This window comes from Paramisgurnus dabryanus, chromosome 21, assembly GCF_030506205.2.
Source record: "Paramisgurnus dabryanus chromosome 21, PD_genome_1.1, whole genome shotgun sequence".
In the NCBI taxonomy this organism is placed as follows: domain Eukaryota; kingdom Metazoa; phylum Chordata; class Actinopteri; order Cypriniformes; family Cobitidae; genus Paramisgurnus; species Paramisgurnus dabryanus.
In genome coordinates this window covers 22,326,144-22,353,511 of record NC_133357.1, presented here as the reverse complement: position 1 = coordinate 22,353,511, position 27,368 = coordinate 22,326,144, and the positions used below count along the sequence as shown (strand labels likewise).

The 27,368-nt window shown below is 39.1% G+C and overlaps 4 protein-coding genes across 9 annotated transcripts; all 4 read right to left on the bottom strand.

The window, feature by feature from the left end:
- Window positions 1–284: 284 nt before the first annotated feature.
- On the bottom strand, window positions 285–7,806 carry eef1a2 (eukaryotic translation elongation factor 1 alpha 2). 2 transcript variants are annotated; one of them, XM_065286277.2, is made up of 8 exons: window positions 7,624–7,806; window positions 7,012–7,206; window positions 4,078–4,257; window positions 3,576–3,872; window positions 3,322–3,472; window positions 2,841–3,097; window positions 2,536–2,770; window positions 285–1,017 (listed from the first exon to the last, which is right to left on the bottom strand). In XM_065286277.2, exons 2-8 carry the CDS (start codon window positions 7,153–7,155, stop codon window positions 890–892), a joined length of 1,392 nt encoding a protein of 463 aa, XP_065142349.1. In that variant the 5' UTR covers window positions 7,156–7,206; window positions 7,624–7,806; the 3' UTR covers window positions 285–889. The 2 variants fall into 2 exon arrangements, with proteins under 2 accessions (XP_065142349.1, XP_065142348.1); XM_065286276.2 differs by having other exon boundaries at window positions 7,012–7,228; window positions 7,624–7,758.
- Window positions 7,807–10,949: 3,143 nt separating this feature from the next.
- Window positions 10,950–17,376, bottom strand: mrgbp (MRG/MORF4L binding protein). 3 transcript variants are annotated; one of them, XM_065286273.2, is made up of 6 exons: window positions 17,178–17,376; window positions 16,547–16,668; window positions 16,362–16,443; window positions 12,744–12,818; window positions 12,409–12,560; window positions 11,657–11,872 (listed from the first exon to the last, which is right to left on the bottom strand). In XM_065286273.2, exons 1-6 carry the CDS (start codon window positions 17,311–17,313, stop codon window positions 11,789–11,791), a joined length of 651 nt encoding a protein of 216 aa, XP_065142345.1. In that variant the 5' UTR covers window positions 17,314–17,376; the 3' UTR covers window positions 11,657–11,788. The 3 variants fall into 3 exon arrangements, with proteins under 3 accessions (XP_065142346.1, XP_065142345.1, XP_065142347.1); XM_065286275.1 differs by having other exon boundaries at window positions 11,710–11,876; XM_065286274.2 differs by lacking the exon at window positions 12,409–12,560 and having other exon boundaries at window positions 10,950–11,876; window positions 17,178–17,374.
- Window positions 17,377–17,710: 334 nt separating this feature from the next.
- Window positions 17,711–23,438, bottom strand: sac3d1 (SAC3 domain containing 1). 2 transcript variants are annotated; one of them, XM_065249728.2, is made up of 4 exons: window positions 23,377–23,438; window positions 21,944–22,316; window positions 21,588–21,864; window positions 17,711–18,361 (listed from the first exon to the last, which is right to left on the bottom strand). In XM_065249728.2, exons 1-4 carry the CDS (start codon window positions 23,385–23,387, stop codon window positions 17,898–17,900), a joined length of 1,125 nt encoding a protein of 374 aa, XP_065105800.2. In that variant the 5' UTR covers window positions 23,388–23,438; the 3' UTR covers window positions 17,711–17,897. The 2 variants fall into 2 exon arrangements, with proteins under 2 accessions (XP_065105800.2, XP_065105801.2); XM_065249729.2 differs by lacking the exon at window positions 23,377–23,438 and adding an exon at window positions 22,765–23,349.
- A 455-nt stretch (window positions 23,439–23,893) lies between these two features.
- Window positions 23,894–27,323, bottom strand: haus8 (HAUS augmin like complex subunit 8). Of its 2 annotated transcripts, none has more exons than XM_065286707.2 (10): window positions 27,091–27,323; window positions 26,893–26,954; window positions 26,753–26,811; window positions 26,522–26,654; window positions 26,284–26,391; window positions 26,113–26,204; window positions 25,871–26,029; window positions 25,646–25,787; window positions 24,482–24,623; window positions 23,894–24,350 (listed from the first exon to the last, which is right to left on the bottom strand). In XM_065286707.2, the coding sequence occupies exons 1-10, from the start codon at window positions 27,147–27,149 to the stop codon at window positions 24,221–24,223; spliced, it is 1,086 nt and encodes a 361-aa protein (XP_065142779.1). In that variant the 5' UTR covers window positions 27,150–27,323; the 3' UTR covers window positions 23,894–24,220. The 2 variants fall into 2 exon arrangements, with proteins under 2 accessions (XP_065142779.1, XP_065142778.1); XM_065286706.2 differs by having other exon boundaries at window positions 23,895–24,350; window positions 26,284–26,394.
- Window positions 27,324–27,368: the final 45 nt, after the last annotated feature.

The window sequence follows — 27,368 nt, the reverse complement described above, 5'->3', positions numbered from 1 at the left end:
ACTGGTTGTTTTGGCAAGTTGTTAGGGTCACTGTTAAGACCACCTAAATTCAATTTAAGCTGATAATAGTCCGTTTTACTGGCGTTATCGCACCAGCCGCTATGAAAACCAGCCATTTTGTTGAATGTTTGCCACTCAGAAGGGCGAGCTCCCTCGTGGTCACGTGGAAAAGTGACGTTGTGGCATACATACGACTTCAAATTATGTACATGATATCAAGTTTTCTTTTATAATATTTATATAACACAAAAGACATAAGCAGGTATTAATTGTTTAGAGATCATTTACACACACTAAGAGCATATTTAATTTATAAACTTAGATTTATTCGCAATATTTCATTTATTCATAAGTTGTTTTGGCAACAAATGGTCAGTATTCTTGTCTTATTATTAAGACTCGATAGGAGGAGACGAATGGTTGCTTTGGATTGGATCAGCCTCTAATTACAAACTATACAAAATATTTACTGTAGCAGCTGTTTCTTTACTTTGAATATCTTAATCATTATTGTTATTTCCATATCAAAGTTTATCCTCCAACATTCTCCACATCCTTCAACTTTACACAACACACATACACATACACAATTCTCAGCAATACTACACTCATTCAGTAGATGCCGTGCATATGTCATGTTAATGTCCATGCACAACATGTGTAACAGTCTGAATATACAGTGTGACCAGTCAAAATATTTATTATAATTTCAGTCCTCCATTATTTTCTTCAGTCAAATTAACCTCCAGCAGTTGCATCCAGTTGGTTAGCGCAGATAAGTTCAAGCAAACGTGAAGGAACAGACTGAGCATGCCCAGATGAAAGCGGGGCAGCCGATTGGTTGTTTGAGCTGGATGTGGCCTAAAGCGAAAAGCTACATTTCAGACATTTATTTGCTAGCTTTTTGAGCTTTCTGGGCAGATTTGGTGACTTTTCCGCTTCCGCCAATCTTCTTGTCCACGTTTTTGATGACACCAACAGCAACAGTCTGCCTCATATCTCTGACAGCAAAGCGACCTGAGAAAAAAACAAATATCAAAAAATATCAAAAAGGTATTTTGGTATTTTGTGCAGTAAATTGCCTTGGCTTATAGTTTTGAAGCTATTTGCTATTTATTGTGCAATCATTTAAGCAGGTAAAACTCATTACCACTTACTTAAAATTAAGACTAAAATCTTATGAAAAAATATTAACTGTATTTTATATTCTATTTGAATCTTATGTATTCTACACTTTCAGTACAAAAAGGTTCAAAAGCTTTCACTGGGGCGGTACCCTTTCAAAAAGGTCACCATTGTAACTAAAGGGTGCATAGTAGTAACCCTAAAAATATCAGAATGAACTCGTGTTGAAGAGTAATATTATAGCGTAATAATGCAAAAGACTATGATTTAGCGATGCGACGACAAATGCCAATATACACTAATAATATGTGGCAGATAACTATTCTAGTATTCTAAACTATTAGTTTGAGTTGTTTATAACATGCATTTGGAAAAATATAGTCAAACATAATCATGAGACATATTCTTTATTATCATGAAAATCCTTGACAAGGTTTGAAGAACAGCAATATAAATATATGCTTAAAGGGACACTTTTTGGAAATATGCTAATTTTCCATCTTCCCTAGGGTTAAACATTTGATTTTTACTGTTTTGGAATCCATTCAGCTGATCTCCGGGTCTGACAGTACCACTTTTAGCGTAGCTTAGCATAATCCATTGAATCTGATTAGACCATTTAGTAGTGATGCACCGATGTATCGGCCACCGATATTTATCGGCCGATTTTTGATGAATTTGAAACCATCGGCATATCGGCAATAGCACGAGAAAGGCCGATACCGATTGTTTATTAATTAACTGCATAAAGAAATCCATTATATGTAAAAAAAAAAGTAAGTTAATGTCGTTAATAAAATAAATGCTGAATAGCAAAAACCACCTTTGAAGGTTGTCATGTTGTCTTATTATATTTGTATTAGCTTAATTTGTGCCTCTCTTATTATGTTGGTCAGTTGAATGTTAATTAGATCCAATCCATGTTCAGTAAAAATAATTTGATGCAGAAATAAACTAGCTAATAGACCAACTGTATAGTATTGTATACTATCGGTATAAGTGTTTAATATCCGTATCGGCCAGAAGTTGTCTGTTTAAATCTGTATCGGTCCAAAAAAATCCTATCGGTGCATCCCTACCATTTAGCATTGCGCTCAAAAGTAACCAAAGACTTTCGATATTTTTCCAGTTACAATCGTGAAAATTAAAAGTTGAGATATCTAGGTCCATATGGCTAGTAGGAACCATACTATTATTCTGGTGTAATAATCAAGGACTTTGCTGCTGTAACATAGTCCCCTGCTATTAAAAGTTACCAATATGGAAGCATCAAAGTTTGTATTTCACTCATTGATTTCAATCCATGACATGATCTTACTCAGTCAATATTCAAGATATCAAGGTTATATTTTCACAGAATGCTTTTTATCAAGCTGGGTTAACAGGCACACATTTGAAATACACACATACCCAGTGGAGGATACTGAGAGAAGCTCTCCACACACATTGGTTTTCCTGGGATCATTTCCACTATGGCGGCATCTCCAGACTTTAGGCTCTTCGGGTTGTCCTCCAGCTTCTTGCCCGAGCGGCGATCAATCTTCTCCTTAAGCTCGGCAAACTTGCAGGCGATGTGAGCCGTATGACAGTCTATCACAGGAGAGTAACCAGCACTGATCTGTCCTGGATGATTCAAGATGATCACCTGATAGAACGTAAAAAGAGGAATAAGAGAAATCCACAGAGAAACAATAAGAAACAGGCTGTTTTCTAACCTGTGCTGTAAAGGCTGATGCTTCTTGGGGCGGGTCTGATTTGCTGTCCCCGCACACGTTTCCTCTTCGGATGTCTTTCACCGACACGTTCTTCACATTAAAGCCCACATTGTCACCCGGAAACGCTTCGCTCAGAGACTCGTGATGCATCTCTACTGACTTCACCTCGGTAGTGATGTTCACTGGGGCGAAGGTCACCACCATGCTGGGACGAAGGATGCCTGTCTCCACCCTTCCCACTGGTACAGTCCCTATACCTGAAGAAAATCACATGATATCAGTGTTCCTGTGGTGCTAGCAGAGCAGAGCCAAGTTCATGGGTTCGAATCCAAGAGATTCCCACACATGACCCTTAGTTACAATGTAGTATGTGCAATCTTAGAAAGACTTCCTGCACTCAAACTATAACCACAGGCTGATCTTAAAAATTACATCACCCCGCACAATTCAGCTTTGCATGATTGGACCGGGTTAGTCCCACCTCCGATCTTGTAGACGTCTTGTAGGGGTAAACGCAGGGGTTTGTCAGTGGGTCGTGTTGGAGGCATGATGGTATCAAGAGCTTCCAGCAGAGTAACACCACCGGCATGCTGTTCCTTTCTGTCCAGTTTCCAGCCTTTGAACCACGGCATCTGCCCGAGAAAAATCTTTTATTAAGTTTAATTTAATTGAAAAGTGATGTAAGATATATACGCAAAACTAGCATAAACACATGAACAGGTAAATGAGACTCACATTAGACGATGCTTCAAGCATGTTGTCGCCATGCCAACCTGAAATAGGGACAAAGGGTACGGAGGCGGGGCTATAGCCGATCTTCTTAATGTAGGCGCTTACTTCCTTAACAATCTCATCATAGCGTTTCTCACTGTAGGGCGGCTCTGTGGAGTCCATCTTGTTGACGGCTACAATCAGCTGCTTGACGCCCAGCGTGTACGCCAGTAGGGCGTGTTCCCTAGTTTGACCGTTTTTAGAGATGCCCGCCTCAAATTCACCAACACCAGCTGCCACTATAAGAACTGCACAGTCTGCCTGAAATAGACAGAAGCCATGTTATTTACAAATATGACATATGAACCAATTGTCCCAATTTTTATTTAATACTTTTTGTGGATAATATAACAGCATACACTTTAATACACATTTTTCTTACAAGGTAGGCAGGGATAGTGATGCTCTCAATATTTTAAACTGCACAGACATGAATACAAGAGGACTTGAGTAAGGACTATTTTACCTGAGACGTCCCAGTGATCATGTTTTTAATAAAGTCTCTGTGTCCCGGTGCATCTATTATAGTTATGTAGTACTTGGTAGTCTCGAACTTCCAGAGTGAGATGTCTATTGTGATGCCTCGCTCTCTCTCTGCCTTCAGCTTGTCCAGAACCCAGGCATACTTGAATGAACCTTTCCCCATCTATCAAAAATAAAGAAATAAATGTATTGTGTATACACATTGTCCCATAAAATGGTCCCATATAGATGTCACTGGGGCAGTACCCTTTAAAAAAGGTTGTTATATGTACTATTTAGGTAAAGATATGCATACATTTGGTGCCAGTGTACCTTTAAAGTACTAATATAAAGGGTTTTTAAAAGGGTACCGCCCAAGTGACGGCTAAGGCCCATTTTTCTGATAGTGTACCCATGATCTCATTGATTCTTAAATTTATTTTTTCTTCACAGACCAGGGGTCTCATTTATAAAATGAGAGTAGGATGCGAGTAGGATTCTTACTAAAAGTCTACGTATGCACAAAAGCCAAAAATGGCGTATGCCAAAAAATATAAAGACTTATAAAACAAAGCAATGTTCCCTTTATAAATCACAGATCACCTTGAAGTGCGTACATGAATCATCCTCAGATCCAACCCTGCAAGGCCATTATTCCGTCAAGTTTGTTGTTTTATTGATCACAACCTTTGTGAGGGAACTGGTGTATGCACAAAACAGGGCTGGAAACACGCACACGCTTTATAAATGAGACCCCGGGATGGTAGAGCAATTGGAGGTATTTCTGACACCCATCAGAATGGTTTTAATTTGATGTTGCTGTCATCAGTTTAGATATCCTTCATTCTAGAAACCGATTATAATCTTGCAGACAAATATTTTTACGGTCGTTATCACTAATATACACCACATGAAAAATCCAACATGATCTCATGGCAAGTCATGTTATGGTTAAAATTTGATAAATTTATTATTTTGAAATGACGAACCACACACAGGACAAGCTACATACATGTTGTGACGAACTTCGCATCGTGCGCTTCAAAAAAAGAAGTCACCAGCCGTCACTGGTTAAAACAACCCAGCATTTTGGGGTGAAAAAATTTACACTGTAAAAACAATGCAGCATAAAGTTTAAACAACTTAATTATGCAATAACCAATTCCAACTTTTTAAAGTTAAAATAAATTGACTTGTTTGAAGGTGCTCTAAGCGAATTCACGCGTTTTAGGCCATAACACATTTTTTTTTCATACAGTAAATATCTCCTCACTAGCTGCTAGCTGCCTGTCCCCTGAACACTCTGTAAAAAAACGCGGTCTCTGTAGACAGCCCAGGCTCCACAAACTGCAACAAAAACAAAGTGGTCAAACCTACCACCACGAAACATAACAAAGTGTTCCAGCCAATAAACGACAGGAAGGATTTGGGAGTAGGGGTTGGGCGCGTTCATGACTCATTCAGAAAGCACGGAAGGGAGGGGATGAGTTAGCTACGCTCCATTTTGTTTGAAAACACTTCGAACGTCAACAAGAAGTGACGTTACACAGATTCACTTAGAGCACCTTTAACTTTATTTGTTAAGTTAAAGTTACATAAAACTATATCCTGATATGATATCCTGGGCAAAAATTTTGAGAAAGTCACAATGTGGTGTACGATCAGATTCCGTAGATCAGACTCTCTCACATAACACAATAAGAGGGCTGGAGTTACTCATCATTCAGCATAGACTTAAATTCTCACATTAGAGAAATGGCGTTGGTGATGTAACTTGAATCCAAATCGAAAGTGTAACAGAACTCCTAGTTTTACTTTCAGTGTTCAGAGAATATCAGAGATTTTGTTATGGTCCATCAGACTCTCAAAATTTAAAAGTAATCCAACCAGTAAGGCAAATTTTTATGTACACTGTCAGAAGAAATGGTCAAAATGGTCTTTAGGTCTCGCTTAAAGACAGTTCCCTTTAAAAAGAACACATTTGCACCCAAAAGTTATATTAGTACCTCAGAGGTACAAACTGGTACGACAAAGTGCATATTAGTACCTCAAAGGTGCATATTGGTATAAAATGTACATGTATCTGTTCACAGGGTTCCCACACCTTAGTTAACCTTTAAATTCAAGGACCTTTCAAGGACTTTCCAGGTCCAATACCCTCAAATTCAAGGACTAAATGTGGGGACACATTACAAGTGAGAGCAAGGTTACATTGTGTTACTTTTAAAGATACATTGTTACAGTTCCCTTTTGAGGGAACTCGCGCTGCGTCACTGCAGTGACACTTTGGGGACGCCTCCAGGGGTAAGTGCGTCTGAATGTGTATATCAAATTCAACCAATGGTGAGGTTTAACGACAAAGACAGGGTGATGCGGGAGCCAGGAAGTATATCGCTATCTGAAATATTGCCAAAGACAGCGTTACAGGGACGCAGGAAGTATGGCAAGGGAGACGGAGCACCTCGTTCCCTTCTTAGAGAACAACAGTTACATACTTAACCCGAGACATTTTCATTTGTCAAACACAACTATGCAAAAAAGCATTTTGGTATGAATCAACATACAGAAGATATAAGCATTTAAAGCAAACAATTTAGCATTTTATCATACACTACACAGGGAATACTATGGATTTTTTTCCAGAAAACGTCTTGCATAAAATAACTTCAAGCACTTTCAATAACCTGTATCTATGCATGTATATTTTCAAAAACTTCCCAGGGCCTTGGATTTTTCCCCCCAGATTCACAAACTTTTAAGGATTTCAAGGACCTGTGGGAACCCTGTGTACATAAATGGTACATATTAGGACATTTGTGAAGGGTACTACCCTATAGTGACAGCTTGGGTGCAGTTTTCTGACAGTGCACCTTTGAAACAATAACCCTTTCGAGGTCACATTTTTTTTATCAGTATTCCTCATATCCGCTTCACGTACCTCAGCGGCCTCTTTCTCAAACTTCTCGATGGTTCTTTTATCAATCCCTCCACACTTATAGATGAGGTGGCCAGTGGTGGTGGACTTCCCAGAATCCACATGGCCGATGACCACGATGTTAATGTGGATCTTCTCCTTCCCCATGATCACACAGGGTAGGAAGAAACGCTGGGCACAGTTTTGCTGCTTCTCTGTTTACAGTTTGCTGCTTCTCTGTCTACAGCCACGGTGTAGAAAGAACATATACACCACAAACAAATGTTCACAAATTAGAAACAAAAACAATTTTTAATCATGATATGACGCTGATCGATAAAATGTAAAAGCTGACATATTTGATACCTGAAACTAACAATAACAAAACGACATCATTGCTGAACATTATTTTTATTCCTAATTTCAAAACAATCCTGATACAGTTTAGTTTATCATTTGCACATCACCCGAGTTATCCATTTAATGTCCTTTATACAAACTAGGCATCACAGACAATGTAGTGTATTAAATTATAAGTTTCACTGAAATATTATTTTATGCTTAGGCATGTCGTCTGATACATGTATGGCTAAAGTCTTTGAATTGGCAGCTAGGAGAAAGTTTATGGCCTCTTACCTGCTCGCCCCTCAGACACCCTGTGCTCCTGCAAGGGTGGCAGCACAGCCCAAGTCTGTGTGTGTAATAAACTCGCCCCACTTTGATACAGCAATGCGGCACTAAAAGTGTGGTGGGAGGGAGGCTGGTGGTGAGAGACTGCAGTATAGATACAGCTGCAACAACAGCACAAATGCACTGAGAGGAAGAGGATGAGAGCTGAAGGAACATTACACAGTGAGTCAGCAGGTTATGTTAAATTATCTCACCCGGAATAAAAATCAGATTGGTTCTCTAAAATAAGATGCATTTCCTAGACGGAATAGATGAATGAATGTACTGTATCCATCCATACAATTTCAAAATCATTTTTATTTTATTAAAGGTGTCATGAGTTACATTTTAATTCAGTTGTCAAATAGTTTTATGCAAAGCATTGTATACATTTTGTGGGTAATTATAATTGCAGGTACAACCTTGTTAGTGGCCAAAATATTTTATATATTTAATTACAAATGAATTGTGAAACTTTTTATTGCAATACATTTGTGAAATATGTACCTTGTGTTACAAACTATAATGTTCTTGTAGCTCAACTGGTAGAGCATTGTATTGTTACCTTTCGTTATATTATTTTTCACATTACAGAATAATTCTTATAAAATGATGGCATGAAATGTTACTATAGGAATTATGTGACTTAAATCCAAAGTAAATCAAAAACTTTGTTATATTTGATCGTCTGTAGTGTACTCACCCTTTGCCCATAATTTCCAAAATCTTATTCAATGCATTTTATCACACAAGATAAAATATTAAATGAGTTCACATCTATCCTGGGCTCTTATTGGCTGCTTTATTTAGTCTAAGTCTTCAATTTCATTTTAGTATAAAATAAATTAATATGTTGGCACAAGCAGCAGTACCTTTGTGTACAAAAGTAATTTCAAGCATTTTAACATACACTTAAGATTTTTAAGATCGAGGCAAACATTTCAGTGATGTGATTTCAAACTTTTGGCTGGTGGTGCATAAGTCTTCAACAGGGGGTCCATGATGGTATTACTGAGGGTCCTCCAAATATAATTTAAAGCGTAACTAAACCCCTGGTCAGAGCCTGACTCCGCCCACTGGCAATATTTGAAAAATGCAAGAAAAGTGGGCAGATCCCAATGGAGATAGAGGGGACGAACTAAGCTGGTACCAAGTGTGTGGTGAGATCGTAACAAGGGCGTGGTGAGCTTGAATCTGCTTACGTCACGAGTCATTTTTTGGACCCAACATCCAATAGGAAAATTCAACTGCAGTAGCCACCGTTCAACCTGAAGAGGGCAGCACTCAGACGTTTTTACACCATATATTGCAGTATTGAAACACTTTATATCCAAATGTCAAAAAACTTACTAAAATCAATGAACAGCACTAATAAAGCATCATTCTTACAGATCAGTAACTAAAAAAAGTTGGTTTAGGGTTTAGTTACTCTTTAAATGCATATACACTCACCTAAAGGATTATTAGGAACACCATACTAACGCTATGTTTGACCTGGGTGCCTGTGTCTGTAAAAAAACCCTAATCAAATGAAGATAAGCCATATCTCCCCATTTATATACACTCACCTAAAGGATTATTAGGAACACCATACTAATACTGTGTTTGACCCCCTTTCACCTTCAGAACTGCCTTAATTCTACGTGGCATTGATTCAACAAGGTGCTGAAAGCATTCTTTAGAAATGTTGGCCCATATTGATAGGATAGCATCTTGCAGTTGATAGAGATGCACATTTGTGGGATGCACATTCAGGGCATGAAGCTCCTGTTCCACCACATCCGAAATATGCTTTATTGAATTGAGATCTGGTGACTGTGGGGGCCATTTAAGTACAGTGAACTCAAGAAACCAATTTGAAATGATTCGAGCTTTGTGACATGGTGCATTATCCTGCTGGAAGTAGCCATCAGAGGATGGGTACATAGTGGTCACAAAAGGATGGACTGGACATGGTCAGAAACAATGCTATGGTAAGCTGTGGCATTTATACGATGCTCAATTGGCATTAAGGGGCCTAAAGTGTGTCAAGAAAACATCCCCCACACCATTACACCACCACCAGCAGCCTGCACAGGTAAACTGTAAAAAATTAGCTGTAATTATGCAGCTGGTTGCCAGTAACTTACTGTAGAAGATAAAGACTGAAAATGTTTCATGTTCATTTAACTTTGAACAAACTGTTCCCAGTAAATAACATAAATGTAAAATCTACTGTTAGTTACTGGCAGCTAGTTGCCAGTAATACCGTAATTTCTACAGAATTTTTTTACAGTTTAACAAGGCATGATGGATCCATGTTCTCATTCTGTTTACGCCAAATTCTGACTCTACCATCTGAATCTCTCAACAGAAATCGAGACTCATCAGACCAGGCAACATTTTGCCAGTCTTCAACTGTCCAATTTTGGTGAACTTGTGCAAATTGTAGCCTCTTTTTCCTATTTGTAGTGGAGATGAGTGGTACCCGGTGGGGTCTTCTGCTGTTTTAGCCCATCCGCCTCAAGGTTGTGCGCGTTGTGGCTTCACAAATGCTTTGCTGCATGCCTCGATTCTAATGAGTGGTTATTTCAGTCAAAGTTGCTCTTCTATCAGCTTGAATCAGTTGGCCCATTCTCCTCTGACCTCTAGCATCATCAAAGCATTTTCGCCCACAGGACTGCCGCATACTGGATGTTTTTACCTTTTCACACCATTCTTTGTAAACCCTAGAAATGGTTGTGAGTGAAAACCCCAGTTACTGAGCAGATTGTGAAATACCCAGACTGGCTCATCTGGCACCAACAACCATGCCAAGCTCAAAATTGCTTAAATCACCTTTCTTTCCCATTCTGACACTCAGTTTGGAGTTCAGGAGATTGTCTTCACCAGGACCACACCTATAAATGCATTGAAGCAACTTCCATGTGATTGGTTGATTAGATAATTGCATTAATGAGAAATTGAACAGGTGTTCCTAATAATCCTTTAGGTGAGCATATACTTTGCTCTGTCGCACTAAAAATGGTTCTCCTATGATACAAGCTTTTAGTACTATTTAGTACCATTTTTTTGTTTTTTAGATTGTACCAAAACAAAAAGATGGGATTCTAAGATCTTTTAGTGTGTTTTGTGGGGAATTACCTCTCAATAGTTTGGGAAGCTCTACGCTAAACCACATGTTTGGCCTCTAATGATCCCTATATATAAAATCTTTATTAAAGATTTTGATAATCTGACAAAGTAGCAGCACATATTTAAAGGTTTTATAATTGAAATGTTGCAAGTATATCAGGCTGATGTGGTACCCAGTATGAATCTTTTGGTTTCTTATCAAGAAACATTAAATGTTTATTCTTAAATATAGAGATAATAACAAGTCAAAGCAGAACAATGCTTTTTGTGTAACACACATTCGGTCAGGTATCTTAAACCGCCATGACTCAGAAACAGTGCAAATATCCATCACTACTTTCCAAGCACCTGAACAGTGGCCATGTAGGCTATAAGAATCATATGCAGTTTCATACATTTAATAACACAGAAGATCATGTAGTCTTCGGTGTAAATCCTAAAACATCACAAAACAAACTGGTTCATTCTCTGGGTGATTGCAAGATGGGTGTGTGACGAAAATAAAACTACCACTTAAAATGTCTTCCCAAAAAACAAACCAACACATTCTTTAAAAAACAAAACAAAAAACACATAACATACCACAGCTCGCTTCGTTCCAAACTCAGCTGTGAAAAGCTTATTACATTTCTTATCATACGTGTCTGGTCTAGTCTGACCTTACACAACCGCCAAAGGCTTTTAGTTTCTCAGTCTTATTTCGGGAACAGCTGAGAACGCTGAAAGCACAGGAACGCCTCTGAAACCTTGGACTGCAGATAACGCACACGAGCATCCCACATTTTCACTTGGCTCTATCATGACCAATATTAGCTACAACTCTCGCTCAACACTTTGGATCAGTCAGGTCTTTCAAACGTTCGGTGTCCCATGATTTTTTGCTTCCGGATGCAGCTACGTCCTGCGGCGCTTGGCGCCTCCTGGGCTGGAGGGGTTGTTGGAGTTCATCACCTTCTCCACAGCTCTGCTCCTCTTTCGCTTTTCCCCGGCTGTGTCTTTCGACGACCCGCTGCCCGTCTCACCTGAGCCCCCCTTCTCGGTCCGCTCTTTCTCTTTCTCTCGCCCGCTGCCCGATTTCTCCGACGCCTTTACCGAGGAATTGCTGCCTGACGAATGAAGACATGGGGAGGGAGGAAAAGGGGTTGGATAATGGAAAACAAAAAACAAAAGTTTTATACCACTATTAAGTATTTCACATATATTATACACATACAGTCTGTATATATATTTATACACAAACACACACACACGCATACTCCCATGCATACTCCCATGAACATTGATGACTTTTATTAGGACTCAAAGAGACAGTCTGTCAGGCACCTGACATGGAAACTTTGACCCAACCATGTGAATTTAGGGGTGGGTCTACCTATAAATTTTATAATTTTACTTCACTTTTCAAATTTAACATGCATAAGATTTCTTTAGTCTCCCACGCTTAAGTTTTTTTAAAGATCTCTTCAATGCTGACCTGCCAAAAACACAAACACTCAACATGCCATGCTGAAAACCCCCCTCCTTCCCCACATAAACATACATACAGAATAACAATAAGCTGAACACACATAAACGAGACAAAAGAGAAAGAAAGATAGCGAAAGAAAGACGGAAAGAGAGACTGAACGAGAGACGCACATGGTCAGAGGTCTCTGAAGGTTGTCTACAGAGGCCTTTGGTAATGAGCTGGTCTGTACTGAGCTCAAGCTGGAGTTTTGGAGGAACAGAGCGAAACGTTTTCTTCTGTCCATACCTCGCAAAATCCTGGCCAGCCACACTGGGACCCAGACCTTTAAAAACGAGACACAAATGACCAGTGTGAGCCACGCTGAGCTTCACGTCAACGAGTGAACGATCCAGAAAAAAAGTGAGGCATTGACGCAGGCTTTAATTGACGGCTTACGTCAAGGAAAGAGAGAGAAGAGGAGAAAGACAGGGAAAGGAGCGAGTGAGTACATAATAAAAATAAGAACCTTCTTCATGGGTAGCTGGAGGGTCACTCTCTTCTTTGACTTCCTCTTTAACATCATCTTCAGATCCTACTTTACCTGTATAGAGACGAGAAGAGCATTTACTGACCTGCAAACCCTAAATATTTCACCTTGTCATAAAAACGTAAATACAGTTTCTGACAAAAATGTATCAGTAGTAGTAGTAGAGCTAGGTAAACAAAAAACAATTTGATTTGATTCTCCGATTTGAACTTTAATTTAACGAAAAGATGATAATAATTCAGGAAATCTCTAAAATTATTTTTAACGCTTTACTTGTACTAAAGACGTCTCCATCATTCGAGTTGCTCCACTTAAAAAAAAAAGAAAAAAAAAGACAGTGAATCATGGTGGAAAGTCACGGTAGTCAATTGAAGCCAGCGTCTCCAAAATGAAAGTATTTTACGTACAAATACAATGATGTGATAAAATGAGGTTGATAATTATTTGTATAGATGGTTTCAACAGACGCACACACGTTGCTGCAATGGCCCACAGTCTGTGTATGTTTTTTGGTCTGGCTAGTGGCTAAACTGATCGTCACAAATGATCTTAAACAAATACCAAATGTTTTGGTTTCCTAAAGACGAGGGGAGACGGCGAGCATGGATCACCGCTGTGTGGAGAGATTTGAATTCCAGGATCTGTAGCTAAAATTATATACGTTCATTTTAAACAGTAACGTGAGCTCAGTGTAATAGTTGATACGCATTACATATGATATCTGAACAAAGGTAATTCACTTGTCATTTATTTAGCTTGATAATGATTTCACTTTTTTACAGTAATGTGCACTGTTCAATTTGTGTACCTTGTGTTGCACTTTTTTTTGTTACTAAAAGTAAAGTAATTAAACAACTATGTGGGTCTACAGGGCTCCACATAAAGGAATGCCTAATGGCCCAGGGCCAGAATGAGAGGCGGTCTGGCCAGTAAACAGTATCGTCACTGGGCCGCTTTACCTTTAGTCATTAATGGTGCTTTTCCATTGCATAGTACCCCACGGTTTGGTTTGGGTCGTGTCAGCTCACCTTGCTTTTGCCGCTTTTCCATTGCATAGTACTCCACTTCAGCTTGGTTAGCTTTTCTATCAAGTTTAGTACCACTTTGGAGTGGGACGGATTATAGGCGTGTCTTTATATTTGCGTTGCCTACTGCTGTGACATCATACAAGTGAGAGCGTCGTTGGAATGCTATACACCCCCATACATTCATTTATTTCTCAGTCCGCACAAAATTCAAAGTGACCACCACAAATGTCTCACATGACAGTTTCTGTACAGCATCCATGGCGTCAGTCGACACGCTCCGCTGAGCCTCATTTAAAAGTTGCATTTAAGCATATATGCTTGTATATGTGCCGCAACAAACTGCAAGTCTGGAAAATATTGCTATGGTGTTCCTGATTGTCAACCTGTGGATGTTTTCATTGCTAAAATGGAGTTTGGGAACTTAGAGCAAAGCACAGATGACAACATGTTTGCTCGAGACAGCACAGGCTAGCACTAAGGTAAAGCTTTTACATTATAGCGATGACGCTGGTAGTGACGATTCTCTCAGACCAATCAGTTATCTACAGTGTTTGCCCGTCACGTTTTGGTATCAGCTTGGGTCGCTTGGAACCCCGATCAAGGTGGTACTGAAAAAAGTATCGGGTACTACGTACTACACCCAGTGGAAAAGCCCCCAAAAGTAAGCTGACCCGACCCAAACCAAACATTGGGGTACTATGCAATGGAAAAGCACCAATAGCGTGCATCGTGTCTAAAAGGGTTGCCGATAACCCTTCATCTTGTCCACTAAACTTAATGGCGAGACGTATGAATAAAGAGAAATTATCTTCCTTACAACAAGATTCCTTTGATGAGTTCTCCCTTTTGGCACAGTTTATCCTGATATACCTGAAACTATTGACCCTGATGAGAAATTTCTGAATAGTTTACATTTAAAATTGCCAATTGTCTTAAAGAGCACCCATTTTAGCTAAAAAACAACATTATTTGTGTATTTGGTACAATACAATGTGTTTGTGTGGTTTATGGTTAAAAAAACACATACCGTACATTTTTGTAGCTCCAGATTTTACTCTATGCCTAAAACGCATGGATTTGAAAAGCACTGTGTTCCCAATTGGCCAGCTAATCTGTACATTGTGATTGGCGTGAATACCTCTGACATCAGCCGGAAATGTATCATATTTGAAAGATTCGGATGCTAACAGGAGTTAACTTACAGGCTGTGAGTCAAAGCCGGAGGAATTATGATAATGTCGGTCTTATCTACATCACCAATCCCAGGAAGTAAACTGTTGGCCACAATCCGTGTGTTTGTTGTTGTAAAAAAGAGATTTACGTTGGAGACGATAAAGGGCGATTTATAGTCGTGCGTAGGTTCTACGCCGTAGCTACAACGTAGGCTATCCGTAGCCTGTGCGTAGCTCTGCGTAGCCTTACGCGCACCTCGCAAAAATTTTAACAGCGCGTCAGATCTACACGGACCGCAAGCACTGTGATTGGTCCACCAGAACCCCTCCAGTCAGGTAAAAAAAACTGCGTCATAGGTATTTCCGTTTGTGACGGTGAAAAAGAGGAGCCAACTTGAGGAGTGATTTAACTCAAATCGCAACAAAAGTCGCTGTTTATTTACTTCCATCATTGCTGGTCTTCTCAAATTATACACAACAAGTTGCTGTTTCTTCTTCGTTTGTGGGTTAAATTGCCAAGCTTCTTCTTCTCTGACGGTCGCGCTGCTATTGTGGTTGCACACGTGGATACTGCCCACCAGCGGTCGCGCGTGTGTTTGCACGTCGACGATGACGCAAAAGTATAAATGAAAACCGACACCGAACCTACGCCGTCGCTGCTACCCCGTAGGACCTACGCACGACTATAACAAGCCCTTAACTTGCGTCATTGTTTACTTTGGGGTTTGTATCTATTGCATATCATTAACATGATCTAATACACACTTACACACCAAAGGAAATTTAAAAAACGTGAATCGGACCATAGGTGCTCTTTAACAAATGATAAATAAAATGTATATGTATACAATTATATTTGACTTTTGAATTATTATTTTAAATATGTGACACTGAAATCTTTTTGGTGGGGCCAGTGAAAATTTGAGCAGGGCAAGTGAAAACCTGAACCAGTATAAAAAATTATTTGTGTTGAATTTGATCCCTGGTCTATTATTAACGTAAATGTTTATTTTTCAGTGACAAATGGAAGGGTTTCCGTAACTATCGTTTATGGACTCCATGTCTGCAAAACTAACATATTTAATAAAATATTGATTATTATTTGATACTGAATCAAATGAAAACCATAAGAATCACCAAATTGTTTGCAACACCGAGCCCTAATCAGTAGGAACACAGATCCTTTATGTATGCTAGATATACATTTCACTGCTAGTGGTTTGTTTATCCATAATCTCTATGCGACAAAGATCTTACTAGTACCACCAGTACTTGTACAAATTACTTATACTCACCGTAGCAGTGGCTGTTTTGGTGTTTTTGGAAAAATTGTGCTTACCATGTTGCACTTTTGCAAGATACTGTAACAGAGAGTGTGTAAGGTAATGTCAGCTCACCTTCTTTGACATCTTGTATGATCTCTTCAGGCAGCATGAAGCTTTTCTCGGAGTTTGGAAAGGGGAGGATTTCTGACTCGTGCTGCAGTACAAAACACAATTCAATAAGAGTTGAAAACCTAAATTTAAGCACACGTTCATACAATGTTAACATAATGTAAACAATGTAAACAAAAGTGCCTTACCAGCGCCTGCATGTCATACATGGTGCTGAGATGATCCCAGATGACTTTGGATGACACTTGTCTGCCGATATTCTGACTGAATTTATCACGAATACAGATCATGTGGAAATGACGATTCACACCTATAAACACATCACATTTTTTAAGACATATTTCTCAACTGAACGACTTTGTTGTTGTTGTAAATTAGCCTAGCCATCGTGCTAGTTAGCAGCACTGCTAATAGCTGCTAGCAGCTTCATTCAACACCAATGTCCTGTACAGCCTTTATACATACAATATTTATCATTTGCTATTAATAATTATAGTACAACTCATTATTGGCCCATATTATTGCAATATACATAGATTGTATATATTTATTTTAAAATTAGCCGAGTCTGCAACAAAGCCGTACAAATAGCCGTTGAATGTACATAAACGACTGACAAAAGTCGATGAAGCTTAACATTTTTTAAACAACGTTTAACACTAAACTGAGATCGTAAAAACGATTTTAGAAATAAATAGATTTGCTATTTATTTACGGCACGAGCACACGGTCTTGTTTATACTGCATTCCGTCTCGTGCACCCAAGACCCCGAGCGATAAAGGCCCGTTCTTCTCCTCAGAGACTTTTTTCAATCTTACCTACAGGTTTATGACCCAACATGGCGTGAAAAAGACACACTTCGACTTCTTGACTCCATATAACCGATTCATCAGCGGTACATATGCCGGATTCTGCTTGTTTTTCGTCCGATGGCACATTCTCCGCTTCCCCCATGTTTCTCTCCACAGATACACAACAGAGTCACAGACGCCCACTGCTGCTATATATACAGTAACATCAACCAGACTTGATCTACACATCTCACACAACAACATATCAACCATAATGAACAAAGATATTTGTGAGTTCAATGAAAATATAGATATTTACGGTGTGGTTTAAAAAGCACGTGAACATAGTACATCCATTAAGTCGTATTATACTATGTCATCATTTTTAAGTGTCTAAGCACTTTTTGCTTGCAATAAGCTCATTGCTACATATATTTATGCATTTGGCACACATTTATCCAAAGTGACTTTTTCTTATATTAGTATGTGTGTTCCCTGGGATCAAACCCATGACCTTTGCTAATGCAATGCTCAACCCATTGAGCCACATCAACACTGTCTGTCCACAATAATTTATTGCAAGTCATTAGACATTATATATACACACATAAAACAACCTCTATACATAAGAACTTTATTGAAACATCACAGGTTTCTTTACCAACTACAAATTAAAACATGGCATACATTTCCACAAGTAAAAAACAAATCTTGGTATTAAAACGATCCCTCCACCATCTGATGATTTCAGGCACAGCCATGAATAACACTGGCAGAAGAACAGTTCCACTTCTCGTCATCATCTGGCTCATGCATACGTCTGCACTGCAGGTCCCCAGATGTATTTTCGGTGAATGAGCTCTTGGTGAAGTTGACCCACTCTCCACTGATGTTGACGCCATGCACCTGGCACAGCTCAGCAGCCAGCGGATCTTTGAGAAAAAGGAGGCGTGCCAGTCTCTGGAGAGGGTAGCGACAGTTGCGACTGTTGTACCCGTGACTGTACAACAGGAGCAGATCTCTCCTGCAGGACAGGAGGTGTCTGTGGAGGGCACAGACTTGCATAAAGTCCAGTTTTTGGGCCAGCCGGAGGAACCGAACTGGGTTGCGTTCTGTATTTGCCCGGTTAATGGCCAGGGCCAGCTGAATTGCCGGAGAGCTGCGTATTCGCCCAGGCAGTTGAAGTGTGTGTTGCGTGGCATGAGATGAACCTGTAATGTAAAATATAGAAGATATTTTAAAAATATTATTTTGGATCCTAGGAAGGGGACTAATAGGTTTCGGCAATATGATGGTGTATGGTCTTCATGGAGATTTTGCATTTGCCTTGTAATCTAAGTGGTGGTTTCCTGGACAGGGTTTATTCTAAAACCAGACTAAGAGGCGTGTTTGAGCGGCCATAATTTGTTTGTAAGGTACGTTTATAAAAACCACTTAAATGTCCTAATCTAACTAAGGTCTAGACCTGGATTAATCTAAATGCTGTCCAGGAAACTACCCCTATATGATTTTGAGCACACAGAGTATTTACATCTATGTTTGCATGGGTATAAGTAGCTAAACTAATGTATAATATTTACATGTGAAAGCAACAAAGAAACATGGATGAATGTGAAAAAAACATTAAAAACCTAAGAAATCTATTACAGGTCATATTTACATAATCTTTTATAGAATAATCTATGTTATATCATCAACAAAACAGTACACAAACTACAGTACATTTACATTAATGCATTTGGCAGATACTTTTATCCAAAGTGACTTACAATGCGTAACAAGTTAGACATTATATACTACTGTATGTGTTCACTGGGATCAAACCCACAACCTTTTGAGCAACTAAGGGGCATTCATGGCCTAAAGCCCTGAGTATAGTCTGTTTTTTACGTGTGTAAACGCACAGCTTTGCAAAGCATTGTTTATTTGACTCGTACATGTACTCAGACATTCAACACATTTTCATTGCGACAAAATGCAATGTATCTCCAAGGCTACAATCTACACTCTTGTACGCGCATGTGCAACCTAAGCATACAATGTCCGTATGTTGAACTACAGTAGTATACACGCATATTAAGGGCGCACTCACACTTTCCAAACCGAAGCGCGCCTGGGCCTGGTTCGTTTGACTAGTGTGATTGCTCCATACCGTGCCTGGACGTGGTTTGCTTAATTGCACCCTGGCTCACTTGCAGAATGCAAAGTGTGAGCTCAAAAAAAGGCATTTAATATCATCTGCCTATGTGCAAAACCTTTGGTTACATTTAAATGTCTAAGCAGCATAAGCGATAAATCGACTTATCACTGTGTTAGGCAAGGGAGAGGGCTGGGTCTCACAGCGTCCCAAATTACTCTAAATAAAAAGCCACAGACTTAAGGGGGTCGCACAGCGTCGCACAATGAATCTAAAAACAGAACACATTGTTTTCTATGAATGTACGCACACCAGCTGCGCCTTACGACGGCTGTCTGATGTGACTCTGGACGCTGCTCAAATCCCTGTTGTGGCACAGAGTGCCACTCACATAGTTTAACATTTAATAACATCATATTTGTCTCAAATCGTTAGTGATTAACACTGGTTGCTAACATATAGTTTGCATTTTGAAGTAGATGTTATCTAAATAAGTACGCACTATTTAATGTGCACCTCCAAGTTGTCCTAGATGCGACGCTTCTCGTCCAATGTGTAGATTACGATGGGCTCCATTGTTCTAAGAGCAATTTACTTCCTGTTTTTTTTTTGTTTTTTTAAAGTGCATGCTAATGACGAAAGTGTGGCCAGGATCAGATCGAACAATATACAGTGTGAGTGCAAGCTTGTGGGGGAGTGGGACAATCACACTCGGGCATGGTTCAAGGTTACCGTGCCAAATGTGAAAGCACCCTATGGGGCAATGTTTTTATGCACTTTGGCTGTTTGTTTACACGACAATGACATTTTTGGTTCCTAAAGCCCGCAAACTTTTCTAAAAACAATTTAAAAAAATTATGCCTTGTTATCTCAGTTTAAACTAAGATAGCGCAAATCTGTGAAAACAGTGATTTGATGCTAGAGCTGGGGAAAAAAATCGCCTGCGATTCTCGTGCGTGTTTCATCTGTAAAGCCGGTTCGGTGATTAGTAGTAAACTGCCATCACCTGCTTTCAGATGGAGCGGCATTTACTACACAGAGCTGTATTTCAGGCAAAAAGCTAGGCAAAATCGCGTTCATAATTGAAGACTATCTTCCACAATTATGAACGCGATTTTGCCTAGCTTTCTGTGAAATACAGCTCTGTGTAGTAATTGCCGCTCCATCTGAAAGCAGGTGATAGCGGTTTACTACTAATCACCGAACTGGATTTACTGATGAGACAAGCATGAGAATCGGAGAATTGAGACGATTTTTATCACCAGCTCTATGTGATGCGCATGTGTTAATTCTGTCTATAGGCATGTGCGAGTATAACCACAACAAAAATGGCGGCCTAAAGGACTGTGTTGCTGCGTCCGAAACCGCATACTTACATACTCTATAGTAGGCGAAAAGCAGTAGGTAACGCAAGTAGTATGTCATTATACATAGTATTCCAAAAACAGTATGAGAAAAGTACCCGGATGACCTACTACTTCAGGCTAGATTTTGCAGCGTGCATACAATGGACACTTCGCATTCATACTACCAGGATTCATACTATACAGTACCTACTGTTTTAAAGCAACACCAAAGAGTTTTTTTACCTTAAAATAACTTTTCCAAAAAAGTTTCAGTGGTTCATCCACTCAAAACAGGATGAATGGCACTTTCACATTTGCTTTGCAGCTCTCTATCGGCCAAAACCGCACTAAAGAAGTTTCCAACCGTCGGGTGGTGGTCCTGTAGTTCGAGTAAAAACTACAAAAACTTGCTTTACGGCAGACCTACAATCCAATCAGAGCCAGCTATGCTGCAGTATTTACGACAGTGCTAATGAACAATTACGCTTCTAACCTGTAGGGGGAGCAAAGAGCAATAACTCTTTAGTGTTGCTTTAATGGTCAGTAAGTAGGAAATTCATCTCATTCATTACGTACTGTACAGTATGCAGTTTCGGACGCAGCCTATGTGTTTGTGCTGTTCAAGATACTGAGTTTATTAATGCTTCTCCAACAAAGTTTCCGAAAACGTAAAAAAACTAATATCATCGTCCTTCTAAACAAAATGACAAATGTTTTTGCCATATCGATTTATCACAATGTAGAAGAATGTGTAGGTGCGCCGGCATGTAGAGTTTCTTTACAAGACAGTAGCATCACCATCAACTGGCCTGGCATGCACAGCACAGCGTTTTTGCAAATCTTTGTGTGACATTTTTCAAAAACGCAAGTTGAAAAACATTTTTCCTTTTTTTACTACATCAATGTTGTGTAAACGTAGCCTAAATCCTAAATCCAATTTCAGCCAAACCTTACCCAGGTTATACAGCAGACTCAAGGCTTGGAATTCCTCTTGATGTTGGTGTTTTCCTTCTTTGTAGCAATCCAGCAGCCAGCTCAAGGTTTCCTGCAGATGAGTGTCATTGATGCGGGGATCAAAGTGCTGAAGTGGCTGTCCACAGAGCCGGTAAGGGGCGTAGAGGAGGAACCGTACGGTTTTCTCCAGCACAGTCACACACTCTGGCCCGGACACACGCTGGATTATCATGTCCTGCCGAACACTACGCAGACGGTCGAAAACAAAACTGTAGACCTGTAGTATATAAATGTGTAGACATTTTTATGTAGATTTATTTTTTATGAATATTGAAAGCATGATGTCATTTTCATACCTCAGTCCACGGCTGAAATGTATCAGAAGCTGCGATGTCATCAACTAAGTAACACGCCGTCTTTAAAAGCACAGATGGAGGCCTAAGGTCGCTGGCTCGCGTGGAGTCTTTTCCTGCAGCGGGTCGGGAATACTCTTTGACAGCACGTGAGACATCAGCAGGTGGCAAGCGATCTTGCTCTGTGCCAGGAACCATCTCAAATCTGTGCAGTCTGTTTTGTGCCTCTCTTTGACGTAATTCTTTAGCGGGGCACATAGTCGTACAGGTGCCATGGGGCACTGAGTCTGTGGCCTTCTGCTCAGTGGTCTGTTCTCTGACGGCTCGACCCTGCTCCTTATGCCTGGGCCCTCTGCCTCTTCTAGAGTGAGGCCACCTATTAGACAAGGCAGGAAAAATACAATTAAATTTGTGTGAAGACTACACAGAACCATGCATTTACATTTAAATGGAAAGGGGCCAAGTGATTTTGGACCGGTATTATGTTTGAACTATTATTAAGCATTGCAATTATCACTGGTAATACTGGTTCACAAGAAACTCATTTGTAATCTATCTTTTATAATGTGCAGAAGGGAAGACACATTTTGTAGGCCAACCCTGGACGTTAGCAGGACAATGGAACATTCTTTTTTTTTTGATAATCCAAAAGTCTATGGGAAAATTAATGTGCTTTTTGCAAGGGAACCAGTGTCCCGTTAACTTCCGGGACTGGCCTTCAAAAATATGTCATCCCTGCGGCACTCTATAGTGTGATGTGGTTAAATGTTGAAGTTTAAGGAATAGCTCGCCCAAAAATGACAATTCTGTAATCATTTACTCACCCTCAAGTTGTTTCCAACCTGTATAAGTTCCAAAGGAAGATATTTGTAATCAAGTCAGAAGCAGGAGCACCATTGACTTCCATTGTAGGAAAAATACTATGTAAGTCAATGGTGCCCCAAAACTGTTTGGTTACAAACATTACAAACAAAATACCTTGAGTTCAGCAGAACAAAGAAATTCATAAAGGTTTGAAATAACTCGAGGGTGAGTAAATGATGACAACAATTTCATTTTTGGGTGATCTATCCCTTTAAATGTTAAAAAATGTGCCATCATATAACAGGCTCTGTGGGTTACTTCTGAATCGTTTTTACTCGTTATATTTTATGAACCTCTTTCAGGTAAACCTTCTTGCAATTTTAATGGAATTAATAAAAATCAAATCGGACATAAGCACGAGCAGCCTGTCCATGAAGTAACGATCAGTTGTATATGTGCTTTGTACAACTAAAAGTCATCACCACATTAGTCTTTTTACATAAATGTATGTATTTTTATATCATGCAAACTGTTAACAATGAGAAAACAATCAGATTTTGATATTAATAAACACGTTCATGTTAAATAATCTCCCATTAATCAAAATAAAAACAAGAAATCGACACACTCACGCGTTACTCATGGTTGTTTTGCTGTTGATTGGTTGGGTGGAAAGCAAGTGGACAAACGTCACTTACCGCACAGACATCTCTGATTGGCTGCCTTCTATCTCGAACCCGGATGTTATATCCGATAGCAGTTACGCCAAAGCTTACTCGATATACGCATGAAAATTGCTTTTATTTTATTTTTCTGGAATTTCTGCACTCTTTATAAGTTAAATAAATAAAAACAAAACGCTTAAAACTTAAAAATCTGTAAATAAATGAGTATTTTCACCATTTTATTGTTTTTCGGATTTTTTTAAGTTCTTCATAGCAGAATTATTAAATAATTATCTATTAAAAGCTTATATTTAAACATGTATGCAATAAATAAAAAAAACTACAGAATAAGTAAACAATAATCAATGTCTGAAGAATTCTGGGTAGTCTATTAAAAAAATGCCAATGATAAATGCAGATAGGCAACCAGTGATGTGGGAAACCTTTTTAAAATAAAAAAATGGCAATGTTTTATATTTACATTTCATATTTATCATGCGATGTATATCGGTTCTTGTTTTCAGTTTAATTTAAGATAATCCTGTAAATAATAATTAGAAGAGGAACATCCTTTATTAAACCACAAAGTTTTATTTACATTTGTCTTGTAAGATGAGTATGATGTCAGAATATGAAATAATAAACTATACAATACAAATATATTACAAATGTACACAATTACCAATCTTGTTACACTTAATAATACATTTTTGTAAGTGAATTAGTCTTGACAAACTAGACACAAAACCATGCAAAATAGCATTTAATTCTTTCTTTGTACATACATATGTAAACACAAATTCATAAAACATCATGACGTGGAAGGACAGAAGAGAGTCTGAGCCATGTTCTGTCCAATTTGGACTTCTTCCATCGACTGTTGGATCAAAACCGCCTCATGGCTTACTAATGAAGACACCTCCAGAAGTTCAGAAAAAGTCCTAATAAAAAATATGAAACAGCACAGAAACAATTTCAAGCCTTAATATCCATTTGAAATATAAGCTGCAGCTTTAAGCGCTATGGTGCACACAGCATAGTAAGCCTCTCATATGTGTTAATGTGGTATTACCTTGTCAACTGCTTGCTGATATCATGTGCTGAATTTTTCATCTCTCCAAGACACTCTGTTGATGCCTCGCTATCAGCAGGAATGCCCTGTGTATACTTCTGCAAGACACACTCGCTGCGATTCAAACATCCGACTGCTTTGTCTGTGAAGGATGAATATTTTGTAATTAATGCGAAAGTGTTTCGAGGCCAGGTTGAGCTCTTAAAGGTGATGTATGAGATATTGACTTGGTAGAACAGGGAATAAATGCTCAGCATCTGACTTTAAAGGACAAGTTCGGTATTTTAGACTTAAAGCCCTGTTTTCAGATTGTTTATGGTCAAATAGAATGGTTTTGACTGAAATTTCGACATTTTCGGCTGCCCTGAGAATTTTCGCGTGTTTGTGTTTCAGCTCAGACTTCTACAATGGGTTTATAGGTGCACTGGAACAATCCTTCCTAAAATGCATTAAACTTTCGTTTACAAAGACGTGAAACTCACCGAGTGGTCAGGGGTGTTCACTGGTATCCTCACACAAAAATCGCTCCAAAAGACGCATTCCAACAGGTTTTATCGTAGTTTTTACCAACTCCATTGACTGTATTAGACGTCCTGTGAGGTACGGTATTACTCCGCGCCGGGAACTTTGTTTCTATTCTTGCAATTGGCAAAGGCGGATTAGCGCCACCACCTGGGCTGGAGTGTTTATTATTCAAGCTCTAAGCGGAAGAATGTACGGGTGTGAGGCGTTTGGGGAAATAGGTCCACAAGTTAACAACGAATGCTAAAACAGCTGTTGGAAAGCATCTTTTGCAGCGATTTTTGTGTGAGCATATCAGTGAACACCCCTGACCACTCGGTGAGTTTCACGTCTTTGTAAACGAAAGTTTAATGCATTTTAGGAAGTATTGTTCCAGTGCACCTATAAACCCATTGTAGAGGTCTGAGCTGAAACACAAACACGCGAAAATTCTCAGGGCAGCCGAAAATGTCGAAATTTCAGTCAAAACCATTCTATTTGATCATAAACAATCTGAAAACAGGGCTTTAAGTCTAAAATACCGAACTTGTCCTTTAAAAAGCACTGTGCTCTCATAGTGAACTATAAAAAAATATGCTGGACTCTAAAGTATTGAAGCATTTAAATAGCAAATACTTTAAAAAAAAGCAACATCTCACACACCTAAGAACTGCTCTGCATTCTCTCCAATGTGCACATTCCTCACAGGTAGCTTGTGCCGCGTGGCATCAATGGCTGTTGCAAATGACTTATACTCCTCTGAAAACTTGTTTGCTGCAGAAGCAACCGAACCTAAAGGCTCAATCTGCACAAAAGAAGAGAAACTCAAATATGAGTCACATAAACACAAAAACTTCAGAGAAATGGCATTAAATAAACGAAGATAACCTGTAAGTCCAATAAACCGTTGAGCTGTTTCTGCTTCTCCAAAAGGAGATATTGTCGTTTCTTCCGATGAACTTGCAAGCGCAACTGCTGTTCTTTGTCCATGACAGTCAGAATGTTCCTCTCCGCCTCCTCTCTTAATTTTTTATTCTTATGCTCAATCTAAATATAGTATAAACACAGGACTTCACAAAACATTTCATACACAAATGCGAGCGAAAAATAAACAGAGAAAAGCGACAAACCTTAGCAGTAAGGAAGGCCAATAAAAACATCTCCATTGCCATATCCCTTTCATCATTTTTGACGTCTGTTGCGCTTGGAGGAGCAACTTTTTCTGGAAAGTATTGAATTGTTACACAAGCAGTTAAGCTGACAAAATCGTATTACCCCATATTGCACGAATAGTACCACACCTTTGATGACAGATAAATCAAAATCTGGACGCATAAAGTGGCCATCCAGCACAGTTGACTGCAAGACATTTCCTCCCAAATGTGAGGATTCCAGAATGCTGGTAGTCACTGCTGAAAGATATGGTTTGATCAATACAATGCTCATCAGCAATGTCAAAATGAATGATCAAGATGTCTACAATGGGAATCTGACACATTTACTCCTGAAATAGTGACATAAACGTCGCTATAAACTCACAGGGAGAGTCATTGTCTGGTAGTGAACTCATTGTGCGTCTTGACAGTGCGTAATCTCTTGGCTTTCGTGTGTTGCCTACTCTTGGAGATGAAGGTCTGGGTGGCAACAGCGTTGACTGCTGCTGTATGCTGTTCTACAGAAAACATAATATGTAATAATAACACTGATGAGTATTATCATAGTAATATCATCACACAATATAGACACACGCATTAATATATAGTCAGTTACCTTTGCAGAAGCTTTTGGTTCAGTTTGCATGTACCTGGACTTCACAATCGTGCCAGAAGCTATGAATCGGTCATATCAGATGAGTCATACAAGTTATAAACATGTAATATAACATTAAAGCCATGACTAAATGCTCTTACTTTTGGTTTTCCTCCTTGCACCACTGTTATTTCCACTGTTGCTGTCATTATCAGTTGATAAACTGTAAAACGGAGACTGTATGAATAACGTTACACACACTTCGACTACAAATTTGATTCAAATGCGCGTTGAAATCACCGTCGGATACTTTCTATACTCATTTGAATTTAAAACAACATAATATGAAACAATCTTACTTTTTTAAATCACTTGAAGAAGAGGTTTTCCGTATAGTTGAAGGCTTTTTGGATGCCATTATACAACGCAATATGTTTAAGAAACAAAAAATCAACCCGCAGTCTTCTTCTATTGACTTTTCATGGCGTATGGCAAACCACAACCCGCGGTCTTTTCTTCTTCTGTGCTACAAACGCAAACATCTGAGCGTCACCTGCTGGCCTGGCGTGTGATTAAAAATAATTAAAATATTACTACAAAATGTTTTTCTTTATACTACATTTTTTGTTTTTATTAT

What these genes read in the sequence shown, in the direction of transcription:
- eef1a2 (XM_065286277.2), bottom strand. Translation starts at nt 7,155, where the DNA reads ATGGGGAAGGAGAAGATCCACATTAACATCGTGGTCATCGGCCATGTG. An exon ending in TGCTTGAAGCATCGTCTAAT is followed by an intron (nt 3,473 to 3,575) that starts GTGAGTCTCATT and finishes TTTCTCGGGCAG; the next exon opens with ATGCCGTGGTTCAAAGGCTG. An exon ending in CATCAGCCTTTACAGCACAG is followed by an intron (nt 2,771 to 2,840) that starts GTTAGAAAACAG and finishes ACGTTCTATCAG; the next exon opens with GTGATCATCTTGAATCATCC.
- mrgbp (XM_065286273.2), bottom strand. Translation starts at nt 17,313, where the DNA reads ATGGGGGAAGCGGAGAATGTGCCATCGGACGAAAAACAAGCAGAATCC. An exon ending in CATACAAGATGTCAAAGAAG is followed by an intron (nt 12,819 to 16,361) that starts GTGAGCTGACAT and finishes GTCTCTATACAG; the next exon opens with GTAAAGTAGGATCTGAAGAT. An exon ending in CTTCAGAGACCTCTGACCAT is followed by an intron (nt 11,873 to 12,408) that starts GTGCGTCTCTCG and finishes TTCGTCAGGCAG; the next exon opens with CAATTCCTCGGTAAAGGCGT.
- sac3d1 (XM_065249728.2), bottom strand. An exon ending in CATTTCAGCCGTGGACTGAG is followed by an intron (nt 21,865 to 21,943) that starts GTATGAAAATGA and finishes TATATACTACAG; the next exon opens with GTCTACAGTTTTGTTTTCGA. An exon ending in GAGTCTGCTGTATAACCTGG is followed by an intron (nt 18,362 to 21,587) that starts GTAAGGTTTGGC and finishes TTTACATTACAG; the next exon opens with GTTCATCTCATGCCACGCAA.
- haus8 (XM_065286706.2), bottom strand. Translation starts at nt 27,149, where the DNA reads ATGGCATCCAAAAAGCCTTCAACTATACGGAAAACCTCTTCTTCAAGT. An exon ending in TGATTTATCTGTCATCAAAG is followed by an intron (nt 26,205 to 26,283) that starts GTGTGGTACTAT and finishes AATACTTTCCAG; the next exon opens with AAAAAGTTGCTCCTCCAAGC. An exon ending in TGGCCTTCCTTACTGCTAAG is followed by an intron (nt 26,030 to 26,112) that starts GTTTGTCGCTTT and finishes TACTATATTTAG; the next exon opens with ATTGAGCATAAGAATAAAAA.